The 26,857-nt window shown below is 40.8% G+C and overlaps 2 protein-coding genes across 18 annotated transcripts in view; both read right to left on the bottom strand.

Moving 5' to 3' along the window:
• Window positions 1-1,761, bottom strand: part of GK5 (glycerol kinase 5) — an 83,440-nt gene extending 81,679 nt beyond the window's left edge. For 4 of the 14 annotated variants that reach the window (XR_006274439.1, XM_043492886.1, XM_043492887.1 and 1 more), the window contains exon 1: window positions 1,250-1,489. Coding sequence is in view for 12 of the 14 variants with exons in the window: in XM_043492886.1 (XP_043348821.1) it covers window positions 1,250-1,384 (135 nt within the window). In the remaining 2 variants the exon portion in view is untranslated. Of the gene's footprint in view, window positions 1-1,249 lie in introns of all 14 variants that reach the window. The other 10 variants (XR_006274438.1, XM_043492884.1, XM_038417446.2 and 7 more) reach the window with 6 other exon arrangements.
• Window positions 1,762-13,769: 12,008 nt separating this feature from the next.
• XRN1 (5'-3' exoribonuclease 1) overlaps window positions 13,770-26,857 on the bottom strand; it is an 80,654-nt gene continuing 67,566 nt past the window's right edge. The window contains exons 31-43 of one of the 4 annotated variants that reach the window (XM_038417417.2): window positions 25,670-25,895; window positions 24,883-24,984; window positions 22,868-22,963; window positions 22,440-22,554; window positions 21,803-21,864; window positions 21,065-21,175; window positions 20,652-20,780; window positions 20,217-20,373; window positions 19,703-19,884; window positions 19,307-19,420; window positions 19,100-19,217; window positions 18,044-18,204; window positions 13,770-17,589 (exon numbers count right to left, since the gene is read on the bottom strand). In XM_038417417.2, the coding sequence (XP_038273345.1) occupies window positions 17,293-17,589; window positions 18,044-18,204; window positions 19,100-19,217; window positions 19,307-19,420; window positions 19,703-19,884; window positions 20,217-20,373; window positions 20,652-20,780; window positions 21,065-21,175; window positions 21,803-21,864; window positions 22,440-22,554; window positions 22,868-22,963; window positions 24,883-24,984; window positions 25,670-25,895 (1,870 nt within the window). In that variant the 3' untranslated portion in view covers window positions 13,770-17,292. Of the gene's footprint in view, window positions 17,590-18,043; window positions 18,205-19,099; window positions 19,218-19,306; window positions 19,421-19,702; window positions 19,885-20,216; window positions 20,374-20,651; window positions 20,781-21,064; window positions 21,176-21,802; window positions 21,865-22,439; window positions 22,555-22,867; window positions 22,964-24,882; window positions 24,985-25,669; window positions 25,896-26,857 lie in introns of those variants that run through there. The other 3 variants (XM_043492879.1, XM_043492880.1, XR_006274436.1) reach the window with 3 other exon arrangements.

Below are 26,857 nucleotides of genomic sequence, written 5' to 3'. Positions count from 1 at the left end.
TTCTGCCCTGTGGGGCTGCGGGGAAGGGAGTTTCGGGGATTCTGCACTATGAGATCCACCTGCCAGTGGTTGGGGCTTCTGCCCTGGGGAGAGAGGGGATCTCAGGGCTTCAGCCCCACGGGAGGACCCTGCTGGAGCTAGGGGCTGAAGCCCCACTCCTGCTGAAGTGCCCAAGTCCTGGCAGGCACCTCCCGTGGGGCTGAAGCCCCACCACCAGTCACAGGACAGAAGCCCCAAGCTCCTCCCCAGTCTGGTAGGCGGAGGGGGGGGCACGTGGGGCTCTGCGAGCCGCATGCAGCTCTGGAGTTGCGATTTGGCCACCCTATATAGCACGCTTAGTATGAGAAGGCTTTACCAGGGTTTCCTTGGCTAAAACATCCCTTCCCCCTGTACAACATGCTGCGTTTCCCTAGTACTATCACACATCTGTGAAGCGCCTGGGGATCCTCCACAATAAAACACGTTTATGCAATGAAAGCGATTTTAATCTGGTTGGGAAAAACCCGAATGAAGCATATGCAAACGCAAGGGCTGCCACAAGGCACGAAAACAACTCGCATTGAAGTGATTCATTAGAACACGCTACAAACGGCTTCCTTCATTTTGTACCCGAGAACCCCCCGTAAACCTTCCCCTCTCGCCGTGCAGTGCCGAGCCGAGCCGAGCCGAGCCGTGCGTGCGCGGCAGGCTGCGCCAGGAGGCGCTGGGGTTTGCTGGGGCAGAGCTCCCGCACCCTAGGAATGAGGCGCTGGGGTTTGCTGGGGCGGAGCTCCCGCACCCGAGGAATGAGGCGCTGGGGTTTGCTGGGGCGGAGCTCCCGCACCCGAGGAATGAGGCGCTGGGGTTTGCTGGGGCGGAGCTCCCGCACCCGAGGAATGAGGCGCTGGGGTTTGCTGGGGCGGAGCTCCCGCACCCGAGGAATGAGGCGCTGGGGCAGAGCTCCCGCACCCTAGGAATGAGGCTGGCTGAGGCAGGGTCTGGGCCGCCGCCGCACCGCAAGAAAGCGAGCCCCTCTCCGCGGGGGAGGCAGAGTCTGTCCGTGGAGGGGCAGGGACTGGCCCACGCACGGCGGGGCTAAGGAGGTGGTGAGGGCAAAGCCCCGTCTCCGAGAAGCTGCCGGGGGAAGGGGAGCGCGGGTTACAGCGTGCCCGGAAGAGGAAGAAGGTCCCCCTAGCATGTGGTAATGGGTGGGGCTAAGCTTCCTCCCTACCCACAGCCGCCTCCTCCGCGGCCGCTTTCCCTCATTCACCTTCTTGCTGCTGGCGCCTCTGACTTCGGCTGTCTGGTCGTAGACGTGGCAGCGCAGCACCATGCTGCCCACATCGACCCCCACCACATATGTACCGGCGGCGGCGCTCGCCAGCCCTTCCTTGCAGCGCGGCATCCCCGTACAGGGCGGCGGCGGTTGGGCGGGGCGCGGGCTCGCGCTGACTGAACCGGCTCCGTTCAACCTGCCGCGAGCGAACCACAGCCCCGTGGCGTCCCTACGCCATGGGCGGGCCTATGCGTGGCGTGGCGTGGCCTGGCCGGCCGAGGGGGGAGGGGCCGGCCGAGGGAGGCTAGGAAGGGCCGGGGCAGGAACGAACAGGGCATGGATTAAGCAGAGTCCCGGGGAGCTAAAACTACCTGCTAGAGGCAAAGGTAAACGCTGGCTTCTGCCCGGTTTTGGGCCCGACCCACTGCTGGTACTTTAATACGCAAACAAACTAAATCCCCCGAGCAGCGAGGCCGAGTACTAATGACCCAGGTGTGCGGATCCCCGTTCTGCCCCAGGCAGGCCCCTCTCCACCCCTTCCCTCAGGGCCCCGCCTCTCCTTGCCCTCACTCCGCCCATGCCCCACTTCTTCCCGCCCAGCGGCTCCTGAACAGCTGAGCCGGGCAGGCTGGGGGGAGAGGAGGAGTTGCCGGTGGGTAATGCGCACCCACCATTTTTTTTTTTCCAGGCTGGAGCACCCGCGGACTCAGCTCTGATGGCCCCAATCCCCAGCCTCAGGAGAGCACAAGACAGTTTCAGAAACTCTCCTCCTGCCAATTTTTCCTTCCTATCCCCAAATTCTGATGCCTAATCAGAGGAGGAGTGGAAGCTCCTGCTACCGCAGTAAAGCTGGATGGTAATAGATCCTGGCACTGTGGCACACGTGCTACAACGCCCCAGATTTCAGAGTAGCAGCCGGGTTAGTCTGTATCAGCAAAAAGAAAAGGAGGAGTGGTGGCACCTTAGAGACTAAAAAATTTGAGTATAAGCTTTCGTGAGCTACAGCTCACTTCATCGGATGCACGTGGTGGAAAATACAGTGGGGAGATTTATATACACAAAGAACAGGAAACAATGAATGTTACTGAACGCACTGTAATGAGAGTGATCAGGTAAGATGAGCTATTACCAGCAGGAAAGCAGGGGGGACGGGACCTTTTCTAGTGATAATCAAGGTGTACCCTTTCCAGCGGTTGACAAGAACATCTGAGGAACAGTGGGGGGGGGAGGGAATAAACATGGGGAAATAGTTTTACTTTTGTAATGACACATCCACTCCCCGTCTTTAGTCAAGCCTAATTTAATTGTATCCAGGTTGCAAATTAATTCCAATTCAGCAATCTCTTGTGGGAGTCTGTTCTTGAAGATTTTTTGTTGAAGAATTGCCACTCTTAGGTCTGTAATCAAGTGACCATGAGTTTGAAGTGTTCTCCGACTGGTTTTTGAATGTTATAATTCTTGACATCTGATTTGTGTCCATTTATTCTTTTACATAGAGACTGTCCGGTTTGGCCAATGTACATGGCAGAGGGGCATTGCTGGCACATGATGGCATATATCACATTGATAGATGCGCAGGTGAACGAGCCTCTGATAATGTGGCTGATGTGATTAGGCCCTATGATGGTGTCCCCTGAATAGATATGTGGACAGAGTTGGCAACGGGCTTTGTTGCAAGGATAGGTTCCTGGGTTAGTGGTTCTGTTGTGTGGTATGTGGTTGCTGGTGAGTATTTGCTTCAGGTTGTGGGGCTGTCTGTAAGCAAGGACTGGCCTGTCCCCCAGGATCTGTGACAGTGATGGGTCGTCCTTCAGGATAGGTTGTAGATCCTTGATGATGCGTTGGAGAGGTTTTAGTTAGGGGCTGAAGGTGATGACTAGCGGCGTTCTGTTATTTTTTTTGTTGGGCCTGTCCTGTAGTAGGTAACTTCTGGGTACTCTTCTGGCTCTGTCAATCTGTTTCTTCACTTCAGCAGGTGTGTATTGTAGTTGTAAGAACGCTTGATAGAGATCTTGTAGGTGTTTGTCTCTGCGGCTTCTGATTTAGACAGTGTGCCCCCCAAATCTCTAATTTACCCCACAAAGAGAGAACAAGTGTGGATGCTGCTGCTGCTACACACACAGCAGTCTGACAAATACCCAGATTTTGCACCTTCAGTCTGCCAGTTTTTAGCCCGAACTCCCAAAATTCCAGAATACGATTAGCCACTCCAATTGCACTTTAAAAATCTGGACCCTGATGTTCTCCATCCCCGTAGTGCTGCAAAAACTCAGGTCTGGATCCTACCAGCTTCGTCCAAAGTTTAGCCACAAACCCAGAAATTGTACTGTCTTTTTATGTTGTATGCATCATTTAAGGGAAATGAAGGAAAAATTGATAGCAATATATTAATCAGAAATTAGGAACTGTAGAAAATTGATAATGGAAGTCAAGGGACACAAGAAGAAATCTATGGCCACCAGAGTCAAGGACAGTACGGAGGAGTTTTTAAAATATGTTAGGAACAAAAAATTTGACAATGGTATTAGTCCATTACCGAATCATAGAAAATTAGAGTTGGAAGACATCTCAGGAGGTCATCTAGTCTAACCCCCTGATCAAAGCAGGACCAACCCCAACTAAATCATCCCAGCCAGGGCTTTGTCAAGCCAGGCGTTAAAAACCTCTAAAGATGGAGATTCCACCACCTCCCTATGCAACCCACTTCAGTGCTTCCCCACCCTCCTAGTGAAATAGTTTTTCCTAATATCCATGGCAACTTGAGACCATTGCTCCTTGTTCTGTCATCTGCCATCACTGAACATAGCCTAGCTCCATCCTCTTTGGAACCCCCCTTCAGGTAGTTGAAGGCTGCTATCAAATGCCTCCTCGCTCTTCTCTTTTGCAGACTAAATAAGCCCAATGCCCTCAGTCTCTTCTCATAAGTCATGTCCCCCAGCCCCGCTAATAATTTTTGTTGCCCTCGCTGGACTCTTTCCAATTTCTCCACATCCTTTCCTAGTGGGGGGTCCAAAACTGGATGCAATACTCTAGATGTGACCTCACCAATGCCGAATAGAGGGGAATAATCACTTCCCTCAATCTGCGGGCACTGCTTCTACCAATTCAGCCCAATAGGCTGTTAGCTTTCTTGGCAACAAGGGCACACTGTTGACTCTCATCTAGCTTCTCGTCCACTGTTATCCCCTGGTCCTTTTCTGCAGAACTGCCGCTTGGTCCCCAGCCTGTAGCAGTGCATGGGATTCTTCCGTCCTAAGTGCAGGACTCTGCATTTGTCCTTGCTGAACCTTATCAGATTTCTTTTGGCCCATTCTCCAATTTGTCTTCTTCACTCTGGACCCTATCCCTACCCTTCAGTATATCTACCTCTCCCCACAGCTTAGTGTCATCCACAAACTTGCTGAGGGTGCAATCCATCCCATCCAGATCATTAATAAAGATGTTGAACAAAACCGGACCCAGGACCGACACCTGAGGCACTCTGCTTGATAGCAGCTGCCAACTAGACATCGAGCTGTTGATCACTGTTACACCCATAAAATAAAACCCAACAGGATCTTTTAAAAGGGGATAAGACAAAATGCCACATTTATTGTGAATACAAAAAGAGGCACAGTAAACAAGTAATCAAACATTCTATCCCATGTACTTACACAAAATGTGAAAAGAGGCAAAGCAAGTAAACAGTCATATTTACTAGATCCCATTCACTCCCACACACATACACATACAAGTTCTGCAAAGTTGTTATAGTTACCAGCCTAGAGGTTGCTCATGCCAAGTTACTGGCCAGGTAACCTGGGCATGAGAGTAGAGCCGAGTCTTTGTCAGATGCGTATCCTATGCTACTGGAGGGTGGTCACAGAACCAGACTCAAAGTTCTTAATCTTTTGGGTCTATTTTTATAGGAGTTTTATTCCTATGCCAGTCTACGGAGGTGACTTTATCATGCTGTTGCTGAATCAATCAGCAGATGGCACATCCCTGATGGCTCTATGCTGGCAGATGTTATCTTGTTCTTCGGTTCTCCCATCCTTGAGGCTGTTGGGTGGATTCCAGTCTTCCCTCGGGGGACGTCATCCGGTTATCTCCACTTAGCGCATTCTTCGGCCAATGGATGCTGAAGTGGTAACTCTTAGGCTGGCATTCCTAACCATTCATCTTCTATTTACACACAACATCCATTCACATGCATTCTCCAGCTTTATTTCAACATCTCTTCTGACTTTAACAACTCTTAGAGTGCAACGAAATTGCTTAACCCCCTTACCATATAACATACATAACAAGCAAGATAAAGAACGTGAGAAGGGTGGGAGTCTGTGTGCTGTTCTGAGGAACAGTTGTTTTTGCAAACTCTTTATCTCTTCTGAGAACAGATTCTACGTCCCAGGATGTGCTGAGAAGTTTGGCCTTGCAAACCGCTCACAGAGAAAGGAAAAACAAAAGGCCTTCTAATTAACATTAGTTTGGAACCTTTATGTAAAATGAAAAATTGTACAGAAATCCTTTGGCATAGTAACATCACTACCTGTTGAGCCAGACGATCTAGCCAGCTTTCTATTTACCTTATAGTCCATTCATCCAATCCATACTACTTTAAGTTGCTGTCAAGAATACTGTAACAGACCATATCAAAACTTTGCTAAAGTCAAGATATATCATGTCCACTGCTTTCCCCATATCCTCAGAGCCAGTTATCTCATCATAGAAGGCAATCAGGTTGGTCAGGCATGACTTGCCCTTGGTGAATCCATGTTGACTGTTCCTGATCACCTTCATCTCCTCCAAGTGCTTCAAAATGGATGCCTTGAGGACCTGCTCCATGATTTTTCTGGGGACTGAGATGAAGCTGACCAGTCTGTAATTCCCTGGATTCTCCTTCTTCCCCTTTTTAAAGATGGGCACTATATTTGCCTTTTTCCAATCATCTGGGACCTCCCCCAATCATCACGAGTTTTCAAAGGTAATGGCCATGGCTCTGCAATTACATCAGCCAACTCCCTCAGCACCCTCGGATGCACTGCATGTCGCCCCATGGTCTTGTGCATGTCTAGCTTTTCTAAATAGTCCTTAATCTGTTCTTTCACTACTGAGGGTTGCTCAGCTCCTCCCAATACTGTGCTGCCCAGGGAGCTGACCTTGTCTGTGAAGATCGAAGCAAAAAAAGCATTGAGTACTTCAGCTTTGTTACGATCCTGAACTCTATCATCTTATGGTCACTGCTGTCCAGGTTGCCACCCACTTCTACTTCCCCTACCAATTCTTCCCCATTTGTGAGCAGCAGATCCTGAGGAGAATGGCCCCTAATTGCTTCCTCCAGCACTTGCACCAGGAAGTTGTCTCAAACATTCTCCAAAAACTTCCTGGATTGTCTGTGCACTGCTGTATTGTTCTCCCAGCAGTTGTCAGGATGATTGAAGTTCCTCATGAGAACCAGGACCTGTCATCTGGAAACTTCTGTTGTCCGAAGAAAACCTCATCTACCTCATCCTTCTGGTCTGGCGGTCTATAGCAGATGCCCACTACATCATCACCCTTCTTGCTCTCGCCGCTAAACCTAGACTCTCTCAACAGGCTTTTCTCCAGTTTCATACTGGAGCTCTGAGCAATCATACTGCTCTCTTACATACAGTGAAACTCCTCCACATTTTTCTCCCCTGCCTGTCCTTCCTGAACAGCTTATACCCATCCATGACAGGGCTCCAGTCATGTGAGTTACCCCACCAAGTCTCTGTTATTCCAATCCCATCATAGTTCCTTGACTGTGCCAGGACTTCCAATTCTTCCTACTTGTTTCCCAGGCTTCTTGTGTTCGTGTACAGGCACCTAAGATAACTAGCTGATTGTCCTACTTTCTCAGTATGAATTAGGAGTCCTCCCCTTTTGCACTCTTCTCCTTGTGTTTCCTCTCGGTATCCCACTTACCTCAGGGCCCAGGTCTCCATCCCCTGGCAAACCTAGTTTAAAGCCCTCCTCACTAGGTTAGCAAGCCTGCCTGCGAAGATGCTTTTCCCTCTCTTAGTTAGGTGGATCCCATCTGTTCCTAGCAATCTTTCTTCCTGGAACATCCCATGGTCGAAGAATCCAAAGCCCTCTCTCCAATACCACCTGCGCAACCACACATTTACTGCCACAATTCGATGGTCCCTACCTGGGCCTTTTCCTTCAACAGGGAAGATGAACAAGAATATGATTTGCACCTCAAACTCCTTCATCCTTCTTCCCAGAGCCAGATAGTCTGCAGTGACCCGCTCAAGGTCATTCTTGGCAGTATCATTGGTGCCCACATGGAGAAGTAGGAAGGTAGCAGTCCAAGGGCTTGATCAGTCTTGGCAGACAGTCTGTCACATCCTGAATTCTAGCTCCAGGCAAGCAGCACACTTACCAAGTTTCCCGGTCTGGGCGGCAGATGGATGACTTCCTCCCCCTTAGGAGGGGAGTCCCCAACCACCACCACCCATCTCCTCTTCCTGGGTGTGGTGGTCGTGGAACCCCCATCCTTAGCTCAGTGCATCCCATGTCTTCCGGTCAATGGGGTCTCCTGATCCCTTCCCTCATGATGATTCTTCCAAACCATTCTCCGCCATAGTACCTGTGCAGAGAGCCTGAAAATGGTTTCTTACCACTATCCACATTGGGGGTACATGGGTTTTCCTTTTTCTTCTTCTTGAGATCACATGCTGCCAATTTTCTTCCCCATTCTGCACCCTCTCTGATTCTTCAGCATGCTGTGCCTGCAGTACCAAACGTGGACTTCTATCCAGAAAGTCTTCATTTTCTCTGACACAACGCAGGGTTGATACTTGGGTTTCTAGTCCTTTAAACTTCTCTTCCAATATGAAGACCAGCTTGCATTTCATACAAAGTCGCTTCTATCCTCTGGGAGAAAGACAAACATGGCACATCCTGTGCAGGTCACAACAGAGAATCGATCGGTCACTATCCATACTTTCTTCATTCTAAGAGCCTCTTCAGATGATGTATTTAGTGCTCACAGAAGCCTGAAAGGCAAAAACTCTGTGGGAACTGCCACCCAGACAAACTCCCTGTTTGCTTCTCCTCTATTCGCAGCTCACTCGGTTCGCAACTGGCTGCTTTTTTATAAGGCTGCTGGCTCGAAGCAGTTGCCCCAGCTCAACCATTCAAGGCCCCCCTGGAACAAAGCACTCCCAATTCACACTTTTCAAACAAACAACCACACGGTCAAACAGTCACACTTTTCAAACAAACACACTGTCACACAGTCTTTGCAACTAGCACCAGTCAAACAAATGGTCACAGCAGACAGACACTCGGATATTCACCCAACCAGCTCACAACACAGACCCCCCCGCCCCTAGTGTAGCATTCATGGTAGCTTCTCTGACTTTTCCCAGGCAAACTCCCTCTCTTTGCTTCTCCTCTGTTCGCAGCTTCCAGTCTACCATGGAAATAGTAGAATTATCAATAATAATGCAGAAAAGGCAGAAATGTTAAATAAATGTTTCTGTTCTGTAATTGGCAAAAAACCCAAACCCCAATGATATAGTCTCATCACATGGTGATAACACTCTTTAATTCCACTAGTATCTCTGGAGGGTGTTAAACAAGCTACTAAAGTTAGACATTTTTAAATCAGCAACTCCAGATAATTTGCATCCAAGAGTTTTAAAAGAGCTGCTACATTAATGCTGTACAATTAATGCTGATTTTCCACAAGTCTTGGAGCATTAGGGAAGTTCCAGAAGACTGGAAGAAAGTTAGTGTTGTGCCAATTTTTAAAAAGGGTAAAAGGGATAATATTGGTAATTATGGGCCTGTCGGCTTGATTTTGATTCTAGGCAAGACAATGGGGTGAATGATAAAGGACTCAACTAATAAAGAACTAAAGGAGGGCAATGTAATTAATGCAAATCAACATGGGTTTATGGAAAATAGATCCTGTCAAACTGACTTTTTTTTTTTTTTAAGAGATTACAAATTTGGTTGATAAAGGTAATGGTGTTGATGTAATATACTTAGACTTCTGTACAGCATTCGACTTGGTAGCTCACATTTTGATTAAAAGATTAGAATATAAAATGAACATGGCACACATTAAAAGGATTAAAAACTGACTGATTGTTCTCAAAATGTAATAGGAATGGGGAATCATCATTGAGTGGATGTGTTTCCAGTGGAGTCCTACAGGAATGGGTTCTTGGCCCTACACTATTTAACATTTTTATCAATCACCTAGAAGACAACAAAATAGTCACAGAAAAAATTTGGAGTTGATACAAAAATTGGGGGAGTGGTAAATAATGAAGAGGATGGGTCACTGATTTAGAGTGATCTGGATTGCTTGAGAAGCTGGGCACAAGCAAACAATGCAGCTAAATGTAAATGCATGCACCTAGGAACAAAGAATATAGACCATATTCACACGATGGGGGACACTCATGGGACGCAGTTACTTGAAAAAAGATGTGAAGTGGTGGCAGGTAACCAGCTTAACATAAGCTTCCAGTATGATGATGTGGCCAAAAGAGCTAATGCGATCCTGTGATGAATAAATGGGAATCTCAAGTTGGTGTAGAGAGGTTCTTTTACCTCTGTATTTGGCCCTGGTGCAACTGCTGCTGAAATACTATGTCCAGTTGTAGTGCCCACAATTCAAGAAGGATGTTGATAAATTGGAGAGGGTTCAGAGAAGAGCTGTGAGAATGATTAAAGAACATGCCTTATAGCTGTGGTCCCCAAACTTTGTATGTCATGCTCCCACTTACCTGTAATGTAATCTATTTATGCGCCCCCAGGAGCTGGGGCCAGATCTGCTGCTTGGAGCCAGAGCTGTGGCCAGAGCCTGGGTGGTACTCCCTCCCTCCCTACCTTTGGGGCTGGCCCAGGCCCCGCTGAACGTTCCTCCACATCCCCAAGGGGGGTATGCCCCACAGTTCGGGGACCACTGACTTACAGTGATAGACTCAAGGAGCTCAATGTATTTAGCTTAACAAGAAGGTTAAGGGGTGACTTGTTTACAGTCTAAGTATTTACATGGGGAATAAATATTTAATAATGGGCTCTTCAATCCAGCAGAGAAAGGTATAACATGATCCAATAGCTGGAAGTTGAAGCTAGATATATTCAGACTGGAAATAAAATGTAAATTTTTAAGAGTAATTAATCATTGGATTAATTTACCAAGGGTCATGGTGAATTCGCCATCATTGACAATTTTTAAATCCAGATTGGATGCTTTTTAAAATATGTGCCCTAGGAATTATTTTGGGGAAGTACTATGCCTGTGTTGTATAGGATGTCAGATGAAATGATCACAATGGTCCCTATTGGTCTAGGAATCAATTAATTTATTTTTAAGTACCGAATAATGTCCTCTCTCATTGCTGCAACCTGATCTTTGTCTTGGAGAACCAGGCTGTTTATTTTCCAAAAAAGTGTTTTTTGGGATCCATCCCAGCTATCAAAGACTATTCCTAGCGGTGCATGAATGATCTGCAGCTCTTGTCTGGTTCATTAAGGATTCAGAGACTAAAATAAAATCTATTCTAGTATATAACTGAGGAAGGTGTAAATAAAATGTGCAATTCTCTCCAGCTGAGACACTGAATTGTTGGCCCAGAGAAGTTAATGCTGCACCTGCTTCTTATAGCCTCCTTGTTTTTTGTTTTTTTTTTTAAGTCAGATCTGCCTTTGTGAGGAATTGGTGTGCAACTGAAGTCTCCTCCAAGTACAACTTCCTCTTCTCCAAAGTGTTGCAGTTTTTTTGAGTCATTAAATTTTTTTTTCTTTTGATTTGGAACATACACTGAGCCTACTGTTGTTGAAGCACAATTGCTGGGTTATTAATAAGACAAAACATCCTTCCTTATCCTTAAATTGATCTTTAATCTGAAAAAGTTCAAGTTTAAAAAATATTATGCCCACTCCTCTTTCCTTTCCTTTGGCTGAAGCAAAAAGAAAGTCCGCTGAAAACCAATTAATTACCTTTCATCGTAATAATTGGCCCCTCCTGAGAAAATGAGTTTCTTGAAATAAAATAATCTGAGAGTGTTTTGTGTTTTTGTTTTTAAGTTCTGCCAGGTCTTTTTTTCCTTTTAGAGTCATTATTTAGCCCTTTGACATCAAATATGTTACTTTAAAAGGAAGAACCATTGATAACTATTTCACTTTACTTAAAATCTTGAAATTCTGATTCTTTAGCTGTTTGATGGCATGAAGCCTTGTGTGGCCATGTCTCTCTTGTTTCTAGTTATGTTGCATTTGCGTACCTGAATATGGCTTAGTTTTTGTCTGTAAACGTTTATATTTCTTGTAATAGTTTCCCTCTACCCCACCTGCATTCCCTTTTCTTTAAATCCAAAAATAAAATACTAGAATAGCATATAAATCAGACCTCAAACAACTGTGCTTTGCTGAACCCCCAGGTCCTGTACTTTCCCCATGAACACTTGGGACTATTTCATTTGTAATCCAAAAAAAGGTATGTTTTCCATTTATGGTAATCTTTACCCTTAGGGATAGATTACCACGGGGGGGCAAAATTTTTGGCCCAAAGGCCACATCGAGTTGTGAAACTGTATGGAGGGCCAGATAGGGAAGGCTGTGCCTCCCCAAACAGCCTGGCGTCCGCCCCCTCCCACTTCCCACCCCTGTCAGAACCCTCCCCCTGCTCCTTATCCCCTAACCGCTCCCCAGGACTCCACCCCCTACTTAACCCCCACCCCCAGAACTTCTGCCCTATCCAACTTCTCCCTGTTTCCTGTCCCCTGCCCACCCCCCGGGACCTCATCCCCTATCTGACTGCCCCCCAGGAGTCCCTGCCCCTTATCCAACCCCCCGGTCCCGGCCCCTTACTATGCTGCTCAGAGCAGCATGTCTGGGAGCCATGCTGGAGCCAGACATTCTGCCGCGCTGCCCTGCATGAATGCACAGCCCCACTGCCAAGAGCGCTGCCTGTGTGGCAACGTAGCTGGGGGGGGCGGGGGAGGACACAACAGGGGAGACCGGGGGCTAGCCTCCTGGGCCAGGAGCTCAAGGGTTGGGCAGGATGGTCCCATGGGCTGTAGTTTGCCCACCTCTGGATTATCATTGGATCATTTGAATTACAAAGAGAGGATTTACACAGAACCCCTAAATGCTCCTCCACTTCCCGTCTCTATTGTCTCCATTCTTTTCCATCTCCCTTTCCCCTTAATCACTTCTTCTTTAGTGTCCTTTATTGTGTCTATTTTTTAAGATACAGAACACATCTCTCACAGAGATATGATAACCCCAATTAAAGCACACTTCACGCTATTTCCCTTCTAACATTAATATAGTTACTTTACAACTGTTCATGCATGGTGGCTCCCAAGAAGTCCCCTCTGGATGGGGGCTGCTTTAGCTATATATGAACTAGGCAAGTGCCTAAGGGAGGGCAGATTTTTCAGCAGCTGCCTAGGGTTGCAGATTCATGAGAAGCAGCGTGCTGCCACCTCCTGATCTACTTGCATTCATAAGCAGCAAAAAGGAACTTTGGGATAGTTGGGCCCACTCCACACCCTTATGCCCTTGGCTTGGGACATCAGGACAGAGGCGCAGCTCCAATGGACACTGCTGGCTAAAAGAATTCAAACTTGACGCCTGGGGCACATGTACTATGATTGAAATACATATTGGCAAGCACTCAAAGGAGAGGATTCTCCCCCTTCCCTCTCCAAATAAGAATGGAAGAAAATAATGCAATTGGCCTTTTAAGCTTTTAAAGTTTAAAATACGTTTTAAACTGTTGAGATTTGTGACACTGATCATTTTATGTAGCAACTTATTTATTCAAAGAACAAAACTATATTTTCTTTCTTTAAGGAGTTTACATGCATCTCAATTTGTATCTTCAGTGCACGTTCTGTCATTCTACTTTGTTCAAGGGTTTGCCTGACAGAATATTATTTGCCTGACAGAGGGGAATATTATTAGATTGCTCTGACTGGAAAACATCTGCAGAACTCTCTGGTCTGAGTATGGGAAATGGCTTCTTACCAGAATGTCATGTCACTGATATTACTTTTCCAGATGCCTTCATGTCAAGAGATCATATACTGTACTCCCTGGAAAAAATTTTTTAACTTATCATTCTTGACTGTTGGGATCCTCATGGCCCTTCAGTCACCTCTAGGCTTTACAGGTTACAGCCACTCATGTGGGGATCCAAGCATTATGCTTTCCCATTACAGAATCAAGTGTTATCTTCTGACTGCTGCTCTTAACTAGCAGCAGAAGCTCAAGCAACTTTAGCAGATCCTCAATAGCCAGCTGAGGTGTTTCATTTGTAACTGACTGGCAATCATTGAAACTTCATGCTTTTGATCTCCTGAATGACTGGTGATGGGACATTAAGAAACCACTCCAGTAAAATGGAAGCTTGCTGCTTTTTGGAATCACAACAATTGGGTTTTTAACAAGTTTAACCCAACTCTGAAACTTTGGATTAAGGGCAAGGCAAGGTTGTTCCCAAATAACAGGCACTTGAATATAAAACACGCAAGATAAATCATGTTTCTAGTTTCAATATTTAATCCAAGCAGACGCAGACAACGAACAGGTTTATAAAATTATTCTGTTGAATTAAAATTCTGTATAGCATTTAACTCTTATGAATAATTTTTATCCTTCAGTGTATCTTATGTTCATATTTTAAAATAAGTTTGCACAGTCCTTTATGCAACTACATACTAGAAATCTGCAGATGCACAACTTAACCCTAAACAGGACAAAAAAATACATTCCATATCCATTCATATGCAAATTGAAAACATTTCACTTGGCAGATAAACAATGAAAAGTTATTTTAAAAAAATCAAACTACAAAAATGCACACATAAAAGTCTTCCCTTCTGGATTTTTAATAAAATACTGCTCTGTATAAGATCTAATGAAAAATTCCAATACTTACAAAATACTTTATATCTATGAGAAAAATGAATGTTTAAAGTTATACCTGTATGAATTAAACCTAATTACAGAGTTGACATAGAATATAAAAACAAAAGAGCTGAAATAATAGATGATATGGCATAGGTCAATGTACACATCACATGTAACAGAACATGTGAAAGCTAAAATAAGTCAATTGGGCACCAGGTAGTGGACATTACAGAACCCATAAATACAGATAAAATGGACAGTAAGGGTAACTAGGAAATAGGGACTAATACAATACACAGCAGATACAGAATCAAATATTTAACTTACATATAGAAATTTAGTATGGCAGTTTCAGTGGCACTGGGAAAAAATTCATCTCCTGGTTTGAAAGTAACCATTTCATGAGGGGAAAAATGGTTTATTTATACTTGTATTGGCATAGTCTCCTTCACAAATCATTCTTTACATATTTGCATATCTGGCTATCTAGATACAAGAGGACATTATAAACTATGTAATTCAGTATTTCAGCAGAGACTCTAGTACCCGCACCCAGCATCTACTAGCCATGTAATCTTGGGGATAACACTGAAAAACAAGGTTTTATGGAGATGAGAATCTCTCTGGAAGGTTTGAAGGTGTGCTAGCAGAACGTAATCCAGTTTTCTCCATAATGGGAGCGTCTCAAAAGATCACGCACTGGAGATCAAATAATAGTACAAGAGACTGGGAACTCAGGGTATGGAAATCTAGTTAGGAGAAGCAACATTTTTAAAATATTTATATCAGTATCATGCCAATATTATCCCTAATGTTGTTGATGAGGTACAGATACATTATGAAGGTCAACTTTTTCTTAGTGGAATGTACCTTAAGACCCATTAAAAGGCAAAGCTCAAAAAATACAAGAGTTAAAATATTTCGATAGATGTTGCCTCTGAGAAACAGGATTTTTAACCCTATAAATTTAAGTTAATTTAAACAAGAAATTGTTTCAATCAATTTAATAATTAAAGATCTTAAAATTCACATTGTGAAGAATGAACTCGTATTGGAAAGCTTCAGATTTAAAGAAAAGCACACAACACAACAGAATATAGATGAACCTTTGAGACTAAGTAGGAGCTACATGTTATTGAGAGACTTACTATCTTCTTTAAAAAAGTTGTACAAAAGTTAATCAGTGTAAAGACCTGCAGCTTTTTATTCTAGCTTGGAAATGTGCAGGGATTTTGAATGACTAACAAGGCATGACATAAAAATAATCCTGAAATTACATGATTTCTGGAATCAGAGTTTAAATATACTGGATCCACATACAGATAATCCAGGACAGTCAATCCAGATTAACCAGAAGAGTTTTATGGTTATGTACAGACTACTTAAAAGGACTGGCATATCAGAGGCCTAGAAGACAAGTATCTGGCCAAAAAAGACCAAATAAAGTTTCTGAGATAATACACTGTGTATGGGAAGGACAGAAGTAGCAATAGCTAACAAAGACCCCTGGAAGGCATGACAGCAGAGAGGAGACAAAAACAGTTTTGGGAAAATGAATCAAAAACCTTAGGAAGAGAAACTCTGAGATGAAATTGGACACTACTATAGGAAAGTGAAGCTATGTTACCTTAGCAAAATAGCAAGACAAGAAACCGAAGAAAATTCTGCAAACTTGCATGTCCTGCATGAAGTCTGCTTAGAGACAATGTATTGAATCACTGATTAAAGTCTGATATATCACTAATCCTTCTACGGTTTGGAGGTAAAGTATTTTTACCAGGACAGACAAGAATAAGGTAAAAATGATGGTGCAGACTCAGGCAATATCTGCAGAGTACGCCAAATGAGACGGGACATCAGACCAAGTTTTGCTTTGGATCCATAGACTTTTCATTTATGAAGAATAAGAATTGCATGGATGCGTGGATCATAAGGTAGTACAGGGCCCTTTCAGTTTTTTCTTTCCTTTAGATAGACAAGATACATAAAGAATTACGATAACTAGTTAAAGTGATAATTCCCTCTAAAAAGGTAAATTGAGAATTTTTTGTCTGGATGTTATTAGGGAATAAACTTAGAACAGTAACTCAAGGATGACAATTTAGTGTGTCCTCTGCCACCATATATTACCATGAAAGTAAAATATCTATTAAAAGCCAGCTAACAAACAAAAAAATAATAATTTAGAAAAGAGAACCTGCTAGATTACAAAGTTCACTGTATGGTGAAAACTGCAGGTGGGAGAAATTGGCTCAAAGGGTGAGCATGAGTTTGATTATCATGCTACATATACACAAATACCTTTGTGCTCTATTCATTTTATAATTTAGAAAAATTCAGGATTTTTGTGGCTTTTGGAGTCCATGAAGAAGTGCATGTGGATGTGTAGTGGAGATCTACTTTGGTAAAGCGGAGTCAGATTTTAAAATGAATTCTAACTAGCAACTTTATTAATATAATTTGAACTGAGAACTTCATTTGCAAGTCAATTTGCATTTGCTGTATTCTATAAGCCAGTTGTCTTCCATTAATTTATTTTTGTTCTCTGTCATATGAAATTTACAAGTAAATAAAAGCCTTCTCTATTTTATTACATTACCATAAAAAAGGAGTTAAAATACAAAAGATCGTGTTAAGCAATGTTCAGTGCCTGACTTATTACTGCCCCATATCCCACCCCAAAAGCAAGGCAATTCTGAATTAGGATTCCCACTCTAATATTATTGCTGCTCACCCGCTATAGTATGTAAGCCACTGTTCAGAGACCTAGGCACCAATGGATTGTGTGGTGACCTTAATTCAGGATTTTCTGGCTTTTATCAGTTTAAGTCAAGATCTTTAATCAAATTTTAACATAATTTTTATATGTATTTATCAACAGCCTGAAAAAGCCTACCAATTGAAAGTCTTTCACTCTTTATTATACTTATTTTTTTAAAATAATGCTTTATGATTTTTTAAAGGAGAGATAGATATAATATATAAACACTGGGGTAAGGGGAAAAATAAAATCATACTTAAAATGGTTGATTTTTCTAAATAGCACTGATTTTTTTAAGGATATATATATCTATCCTTAAAAATCATAAATTATATATATGAAGAACACTGGGGGAAGAGGAAAGATAAAATCAATCTAGCTACAGTATTTATTCTGAAGATTTTGGTGCACCAAAATTGACAGCCAGTTTTCTTGGCTTTCGTTTGCTAGAAATGTTTGGTGTTGATTTGTTATGAGGAACGCCTGGAGTAGCTACGTTGTCTTGAAAACAAACAGTAGACTGAACAGCTTGAGGAGATTTTAAAGTACTTGAAGTATCTTGTTGAATGAGCTTGTTGGTGTCAGAATACATTAGCTGTTCATTCTTTAGTGGTACAGCTTGAAGGGAACTCTGGAATTCTTTGAACTCGGAATTTTTCTTGCTAGCAGCCCTTTTTTTAGTTACCTTTAAATCAAATAAATATTATTTAAAAGAATGTCATCTCACAAAACTGAAAAAAAATTACCACTATAAAAATGCACAGAGCACTTTAATAATTTTCTAAAACTAAACAATGTATCCACAGGAGTGTCTTTGCAGCCATCATATCTCTAAAAATAACATTACAGGATTGTCACCCTAACGCCTAGAATATCTGTGGAATCAGTGGAAAGAGATGGAAACAGCTACAAGCATGATTGAGAGCTCTCTTTGTTCAGAATATCACCACATTGAAACATTACTGGCATTCAGGGTCTGATACAGACCAGTTTTTAAGTTCTCGGCCATTTTCAACTTATGTATACACTTGACTTTACAAGTTACATCTGTGTGGCAGCATGGGCTTTCAGCTTGTATATAAATACTTTTAACATCTTTTACAAAAATATGATCTCAAGACAATTCCTGTCTTACTTACCTGTAGAGGAATAAACTGGTTATGAGTACCAACTGGTATAGTTCCTGCAAGAGGCATGTTACCATGATATGAACCGGGATAGTAAGATTTGCCATGAATCTGCACTGGAGCTCTCCATGGCACTGGACCAAACATGTGAGATGATGGAGGCAACATATTGGCTATAAAAAACAACAAACAACATTTAGTTTCTATTATTTCCTTTTAGGAGAGTGGGGAGTTCTCCAAACCCAGAGTATCTCCAGGATATTTTTTCACTTTGCTTCCTTCACCATAAAGGCCCAGTTTTACAACTGAGGAGGGCAGATGCACTCTCTCTGGAACCAGTCTACAATGCAAAGACTGAGGAGAAGTGGAGAAGCAGTGCCTGCTTGGGGACCTCGAATCCTACACTACTGCTAAGTGCCTAATTGCTGATCACCGTCACAACCCTTCTTGCATTCTACAAAAATAGAGTATTAATGGTACCATGGAAATTTTCAGCAGGCTTTCTTGGGTTGTTACATCACGACACTGCTTGGCAGAGCGTGGCAACCTTCCTACATAGTCTCTCAGGGAAGTACTGAAAAGACTCAAGAGAGCTGGTTCCAAAAAATATGACAAAGGGTGCCTTGATTTGCCAATTCACAGATGATTGTTAGCTATAGGAGAAAATACTAGAAAAATACTAGTTGAGACAATATGGGGGGAAGTCACAAAAGCAGAGCTTTCTGGCAGGTCCTAAAAGTAGATGCGTCTTCCCTCCTACTGACCAGGATCAACAGTTCTAGACCGCTTCCCATTGTATTCAGGAGAAAAACCAATAGATAGCACATTGACACATGTCCCGAGAAGACCAACTGAACAAATGGAAGGTGTAGAATTCTTTGTTCTTAATTCATGTGTCCATGAGAGGAGGTTCACGAATTTCCATTTTCAAGGAGGCTCAGAGGTACATCTACATACAGCCGGACCTAAAATGGTGTTCTCTGGAAGTCACTCATCTTCACAAAATCCTATTAGAATTACAGTCAAGTTTTCAATTATTTGAAAAAAGTGTATTAGTCAAATACTTACCAGTGGGTTGGGTGAAGACTGGAGGAATGGATCCAGGTGGTACAGGAGCTCCCCTGGACTGATAATTTGGAAACACCGACGGAGGTGGCGGCAAAGAAAAGTTCACTCCTAAAGAGCTCTAGTTAAGAGAGAATAATTGATTATAACAGGCTCAATGCAATGAAACAAAACAAAGATACAAGGTGTTCTACAGTGTACAGTTCTCACCAATCGTTGTAATGCAAAAAATGCAGCTCTCTCCTTGGCTTCATTTTCAGAGTGACACTGAGGTCCATGTACTAATAATCCATTGGATAATTTTACTTGACAAACTGTCATGGTCTATGAAAACAACATAAAAGAATTTTTTCATGACATTTTTTTGTCATCATTATATGCAAGCAAACAGAAGAGTTAAAATTTGAGACAGATTAACATAAATTAATACAATAGTTTTAAGTTTAGAATTTTATTTTTGGAAACGAATAAAACCAAACAAGAGGCACAAAGTCTCATCTACACTGGGATTTTAGTTATTAGTGCAAATTCATAGCAAAGGGAATGATTTACATGCATGCAGCTTACTCCACCAGCCCGTAGTTCTACCTATAAAACAAACCTTACCTGTGGTGTTCTGAGGAAGGAGAAATCTGGTTGTGACATTCCAAGGAGGGAACAAATACGAGAGAGTTCAGATACTGGGGTAGACAATGCAGACTGTGGGCCAAGGAGAGGGTGACCTCCAGTTTCCAAAACCTGAGCATTATGAGGGCCTCCTACACTATGAGGTTTGTTCATGTAAGCAGCTATAAAAAAGAAAACAAGAAAAAAATAGTATCAGGCAAAAATATAAAATAAAAAGACAACTCTAAAACACCAACACGAAGAAAGAGTATATTTGAATACGTTCCTGGTATTTTCAGAATGTCTGACTTTAATGCTACGCATTCAAGATATTACTTAGGTAGTATACGGATTTCCAGTGCTGAATAGTAAAAAGGGGATAGAAAATATGGAAAATTCTACAGTTTGATCCTGAAAACAAGTATAAATAGCAATATTTTTATTGATTGTAGAGAGAAATTAACATAAGGCTCTTTAACTATTTTGCTGAGGATTAGCTGGTATCTGTACATACCCATTTTTTTTGTTTGTCTATGCTGCATGGCAGCCCCAGGGGAATCCTGCCCATCAGAGGTAACAGGAACTTCATTAATCAGTGGCTTCACTTCGTTCTTGGTTTCTATGTCAGAGCCATCAATCTTCAAAATTTCTTTGAGCATCTGTGTTCCCTTCTTTAGAAAAGAAGAAAATATTCAATAATCCAATTAAATTTAGATTGCACTATTCAAAGTGAATTAAAAATCCTGCACAATGGTAACAAAAATTGCAACTTTTTATTTTCCTGAAAAGTAATATTTTACTATTAACTATATATGTTATTTGCTTTAAGAAAAGTTAAATATAATTATGTTTAATAAAGTAATATGTAGATTTGTTTGTAAACAGAAATATAAGAAGCTAAGAAAGCAAATGCTAAATCGTCACCCAATAGCTCCCACAATACACAAACCATAGCAAAAGACTGTGGAGACAGATGTTCCTCATTGGTGACTCTTTCTTCCTTGGGGTAAGTTGATTGCACTTCATTTTCTTTGGAGATTTTCAAGGATGCTAGAAGGTTTTCAAGTTCAGAGTCCTTCTAAGGAATAGAGGTAAGAAGATACTAAAAAATGAATGTAAAACTTTGTACTTAAAATAATAAATACTATGACCAGAAATAACTGGTTTAAAGAAAGATTAAGTCTACTTCAGGCTATTTAGTTTTGTCATTGTCTGATCCTAATACAGCTCTCTATATGTGGAACTCCATTCAAGTCAATGGGGACTATGGGCACAGAGTGACTTCCAGGTTGAAAGTATGTAAGCATTAAGGGCCAAACTAGTCAGAAGCTTACTCACATTTAACAAGCCAACTCTTCTTACCTTCCCAGCTATACAGGACCCATCAACAGAAGCCTTCTGAATTACAGGCACACTTGGACTTTCATTCCTCTTCAAAAGCTTAACATTATATTTATTTGCTCCTGCAAAATTCTGAAGAAATTGCCATGTTGATTATTACACACTAACACCTCACAGTTAAAATGTAGATCAGCTGAAAATAATCTGCAAATAGTATTTCACAAGCTATCATTCTTGTATCTGAATGACTACACCCTAATGGAATAAGAAAAGGAGGACTTGTGGCACCTTAGAGACTAACAAATTTATTTGAGCATAAGCTTTTGTGAGCTACAGCTCACTTCATCAGATGCATTCAGTGTCCATGATAACATCTATGTTTTGCAATTATAGTATCAGCTTTAAACATCTGAAGCCAGAAAAACTGCAAAACAATGAAAACAATGGAAGAGATTAAAAAAACTTCTGACATGCTTGCTAGCATCAGTCTTGGAATGACGTCATAATACGTATCATGTCTGACAGAAGCATCACCTCTCATTTTCTGCCTGCAAAGGCTCCAAGAACAATGGTACAATGTTATATAACATTCCTAAAGGATAAAAACGGCCACAAATACAAGAACCTTCTGATAGCTGGCAGAAGAATTCACTGAGCTACTCAGTGGAGACAAGTTGTAAAATGACAAACTAGAAAATAGTAATAAAAACAATTAAATAATTATTGGAATACATGTTCTCAATATAAGAGGAAATATACCTGTTTATTTGATATTTTGTGTGTCTGACTTTCATATCTTGGAACTTTAGAATCTTCTTTAACTACAAATAAATTAGTTCACAGTATCAGCTGCGCAAAGAAATATTTATTCTTTTTTACTGCTTTTAAAAGATATGAAAATAATCAAATTGACTCCAGAAACCATTATATGTCCCCAATTAGATTAAATCAGAATTAAATTTGAGTTTATGTCTCAAACATTTGTTAATTCTGACTTTATTGTTCTTATGCACTTTTCTTGACAGGATAAAAGAAGCAAACATTAATTATGTGATAATGCTTATGTAGCTTTACTTGTGTCTAGTAAATATATTTACTTTTCTTCCAAAGGTTGTACATGCAAAAACATCCTCTAAGTTTGATAATGTGGGCCAATTGCTTGATTAAAGACTGCAGGGTCAATTTGTAGAGAGGTCAGATATGCTTAAAAACAGCCTATCCTGGCCCATTTGGGCTCAGTGGGATCAGGATTTGACTAGAATATATACAGTACTGTGTTCATAAAACCATTTGTTTATAAAATGTTGATGGCAAAGAAACTCTGCAGATATTTCTATAAACAATCAGAAACACAGGCCAGCTTTTTCAAAACTAGATTTCTAATTATAGTACTTACACTTTTTAAATGGCTCCTGTTTTCTTTGCTGGCCTTTAAGGGTACTCTCATTGAAGCCTGGTTTGTACAACTGGTTGCCAGTTCCTGGCTTTGTTTCTTGAGGTAGGATTGCACCCTAAGAATTGAAATATTCACACATTTAATATTAACCAGAAGACAAATACACACAATCATTTACAATCTTTACAACAGGTCATCACCTCTTTCTACAATTTTCAATAAATTTTTAAACTACACAAAATTAGCTAGTCTGATCTTTGATATTAGCCAAAAAATGTTTAATCTTGTGATGAATTCAGTGAAAATGAAGAAATACCTCTATATTTTACGTTGTCCATACATAACATATACCCACAACCCAATATTTTCTCTCTAAACAGAAGGAACTTCAGTGAAAATGTTATTCACAATGTCAGTTATATACTAACCTTCTCATTCATATTTTGTTGAACGTGTTGTGATTTCCCAGACCCTTGCAGTGATTGCCAAATGCTGCAAAATTCGTCATCTTGTTTATTCTGAGCCTGGCAAAATATTTTTTTAAAAAACCTATAAATACAACTTTTGCACCAATAGAGATACAAATAAATTTTTAAGGCTTGACTTTCAAAGGTTCTGAGCAATTGTGCCAAGACTTCAAAAGAATTTGTATGTGTTTGTAACTTCTGAAAACTAGGCCATATTTATACTATGACTTTCCCTAAGTGTTTCCCTAAAATGTTAATGGAATTAGTTTGTTTTGATGTTTTCCCTTCATCAGTAACCTCTAAATTTTTCTAAAATGAAAGAGTAACAAAATGCATTTCAAGTTTCCTTCCAAAGGCATGCATGTTCCCAAGCCAGTATCTGTTTCATTGCTAAGGCCTTGACCTTGCAAACCCTCATCCAACAGATCTGCTCACTTGAGTAAAGTTATGCATGCATTTGTGTAGGAATGGGGCTCAAATATGTAAACAACAATTATTAAGAGGATCTTATGGCCTGAATGGGAAGGTGTGTAAAAAAAATTTAAAAAAAATAATGATTTTTTTGGAAAACATTTTTTTAAAAAGGGTTGTTTTTTTTAATTTAAATCAGGTTTTTTTCATTTTGTCATTTAAATTATACTACATTTATCTTTTTAAAAATAAACCTGTTTAAATGAAATCTGATTTAAATATAAAATATGTTAAGTCTTAAAATTATAATCTCTTAAGTCATTTAAATAAAAAATAAATATGCTGAATCAATGAGCCTCTATCAAAAACTTTGAGTTAAAGGCTCCTTTTCTATATAAACAAAGAATCAGGGGAAAAAATCTAACTTTTGAGGTCAAGCTTCAAACATATGGCACAATAGATCAGCCTAAGTTACTTAGGAGATTGTCTCATTTTCAAGAGACTTAGGTGAGTAGGAACTAAGCTCCAGCCACTTTCACTTCGATTTACTTGAAAATTTTCCCAGGCTGACCTGAAATAGTCAGTTTAATTCACTGACTACAGTTACTCCCTCTGTTTAATAAATCATTTAGTTGGAAAAGTGAAACATGTTTCGAAAAGAGAAGTTTATGGATCCAAAAAAGTCAAGGGTTTGTTTAATAAAAATACATTTTATATGCTGTTTTGCATGTTTAATTAAATTCCAGTTACCATTCTAATCCAGCTTGACACAAATATTAGCAAAAAGTTAATTATCTAGTAAATAAGCAAAATATCTTTCACCATTTTCTTACTTAAAATGTACAATAAGAATCTGAAAATATTAAGCTATATAATTGCTTAAATAAATGAATACAGGTAGTGTAGCACAAATATGTACCAAATCTAGCGAAAATGCTTTATTTAGTTTTAAAATCAAAACATTTTAATGGTTATATCAACCAATGACAATGCACCTTTCTTTAGAAAATAAATGAAGTACAAATGGAAGAGTTGATTAAAATTGATTTAATTCAAGGCTTTCCACTTGGTTATTTAAATAATGATTTAAATTGCCTTGTTTTAAATCAATCCATACTGAAATGGGTTAATACACTCACTTCCTTACAGACTCATTAAAGGCTGCCTCAGTCAGAATCTGGATTACAAAACATTATGTTTGACAAGGGTAGTCTGGCAGTGCTAAAAATCTGTACAGCCAAGGCAAAAGGACACTATTGTAAATAGTGAGCCATTACAAATACTAGCCTCTAACAAGCAAGCTGGAAATGCAACCATACTCAGAGCAACAGCTTAACTCTTACTGTATATTCATTTGAATCCATTATTTTTTTGTACTGTGATGATCTGGATAGTGTATAACTACCTTTTGGCAAGTATACTTTGCTAAACAACAGCCAGTTTAATTTTCCGTTTGACTGTGAGTGATATTTGCTCCAATGTTTTCAAAAGGTTTAAATCCCTCTGCACATAACCTGAATATGGATTGTTTAATACCCAATAAGAAAACAAATCATAACACTTACTTTTTGTTTCTGATTGCCTCCCAAAAAAGATCCTTTCTGTAGTGAAATGGAATTGCCCTGATTTTCAGCCCTGAGATTGTAATGCTGTCTTCCATTTAGTTGCTAAATCATTGATTTAAAAAAAGTAGATCAGAGGTGTTTCATTGTTTCTAAGTTATTTTGTAGAATGATTTTTCTTCCACAGATTTACATTATGAGAGAATTCTTAAACAAGAAATCATCCCTCAAAGTCTCACTGTTCTTTAAAGAAACTGCTCATTAAGATAAAATAATTAAATTAAGCCTATGACAACTCAGTCTTATTCATGCCATTTTTCTTGTGTATTGTATTTCCAAAATGAACTGAATTCTCACCAAGGTACAAAATAGATAACAGGAAAATTAAGTCTTCTATTTATTCTCAGCAGGGATACAATCCTGATCCAGAAGAACAATCACTATTGATGGGGGTTGGAAAAAAAAGAAGATGGTTGTCTTTCTGCCAAGGTTGCCAATAGAAAGGCTACTTTAAACACTGGACTGAAGCTACAAACTTCTTTTACAAAGGCCATCAAACTGCTGTCAGAGGGACCAAGGTTTTGGGCCATTTGAATTTTGGACAGATCTGAATTAGTGCCTTAGTGAATTAGTGTAATAGCCTCCCTATACTACTGAAGTCACTAAACTCTGTCTAACCATAACCAGGAAAAATACAAAATTCTGTCAGTATCAGTGAAGATCCAACCACAGTACTAACTCCTTTTCTTTGGGAAAAGGATTGTATATAAACTAAAGAGAAAGATCTTACTCGAGTAGGAACAAAAAGGGAACGAGGAGAATGGTTGAGACCTCCTAGATGCACTTTTTGTGAGCATACAGATGATGAATCAGATGAGCATGAGTTGTAATGATTCACAGCTGGTTGTGGTTTCACTATGGCTGTCAGTTTCTGATTTCCTGTTTCGGACCGACTACCATGAGATAGGTTAATTAAGGCACTTGTTGGCAGACGATAACCTCTAGCAGGTGAGCACCTAAACAAAAAAGAGAAAAACAAGTTAAACAATTGTTTTAAGTGATTATGTTGTTGATTGTCCACTGCTTATATGTCTCAGTTAATAGTACTTTTGCCTCTGGGCCAGAAGGCCACAGATTCAAGACTGATAACAAGACCTGGGACCATACCTAGTATTAAAACTGCAGTAATGTTCTTTGGTTATGATGTTAACCATATAATGTTCCCTCCTCCCTGCCTTTGGTGACTAGCCAAGTTAAATATAATACATAATACTACTCTTTGAGCTTACGTAGCCCCTTTCAAGCAATGAGTTCAAAGCACTTTATAAATATTAATCATCACAGCATGCTTTTGAGGTCACCATTGTTATAACCATTTTACAGAACAATAAATTGAGACACAAAGATATTAAGCGATTTGCCTAAGGTCACACTTCAAGCCAGCAGCAGAGCTAAAACCAAAACATCAAAGTCCTGGTTTCTAGTAACTTCTAAATCACACAATTTCCAAAAAAAAGTGTCCTAAAATGTAAGTTGTTGGATACTCAGTGCTTTTAAAAATCTGACTTCTGATTTAAGTACCTAAATATAAATTTGGGATCCATAACAGAATGAGCTGGCCCTTAAAGGGAAATTGGGATCAGCCCCACCTCCCAGGGGATGGTTTGGGCTGGTGGTTGGGTTGGGTGACCTGGTATCACAGGGTAGCCCAGGAGCAAGGACATCTGTAAGAGGTTGACTGCTCCCTCAAAATAGGAAACCATCTAGAGGAGATCTCTCCATAGCGGGTCAGAGTCTGGAGTGAGCTGGCAGAGCTGGGACCTAATGCTTGATACAAGGGTAAAGAGAAGAGAGCTGCAGGGAACCAGAGGGGATCCAGGGTCAGGAAGGACTGGGGAAGAAGTTGTCCCTACTAGCCATAAGGAAAGGCCTGTCTGGAGCTACTTGCAGAAGGAGAAAAATATTTTAGAGGGAATTA

The sequence above is a fragment of the Dermochelys coriacea genome, chromosome 9 (genome assembly GCF_009764565.3).
Source record: "Dermochelys coriacea isolate rDerCor1 chromosome 9, rDerCor1.pri.v4, whole genome shotgun sequence".
NCBI lineage: Eukaryota > Metazoa > Chordata > Testudines > Dermochelyidae > Dermochelys > Dermochelys coriacea.
The sequence above is the reverse complement of the archived record's forward strand: the minus strand, read 5'-3'. Positions and strand labels throughout refer to the sequence as shown.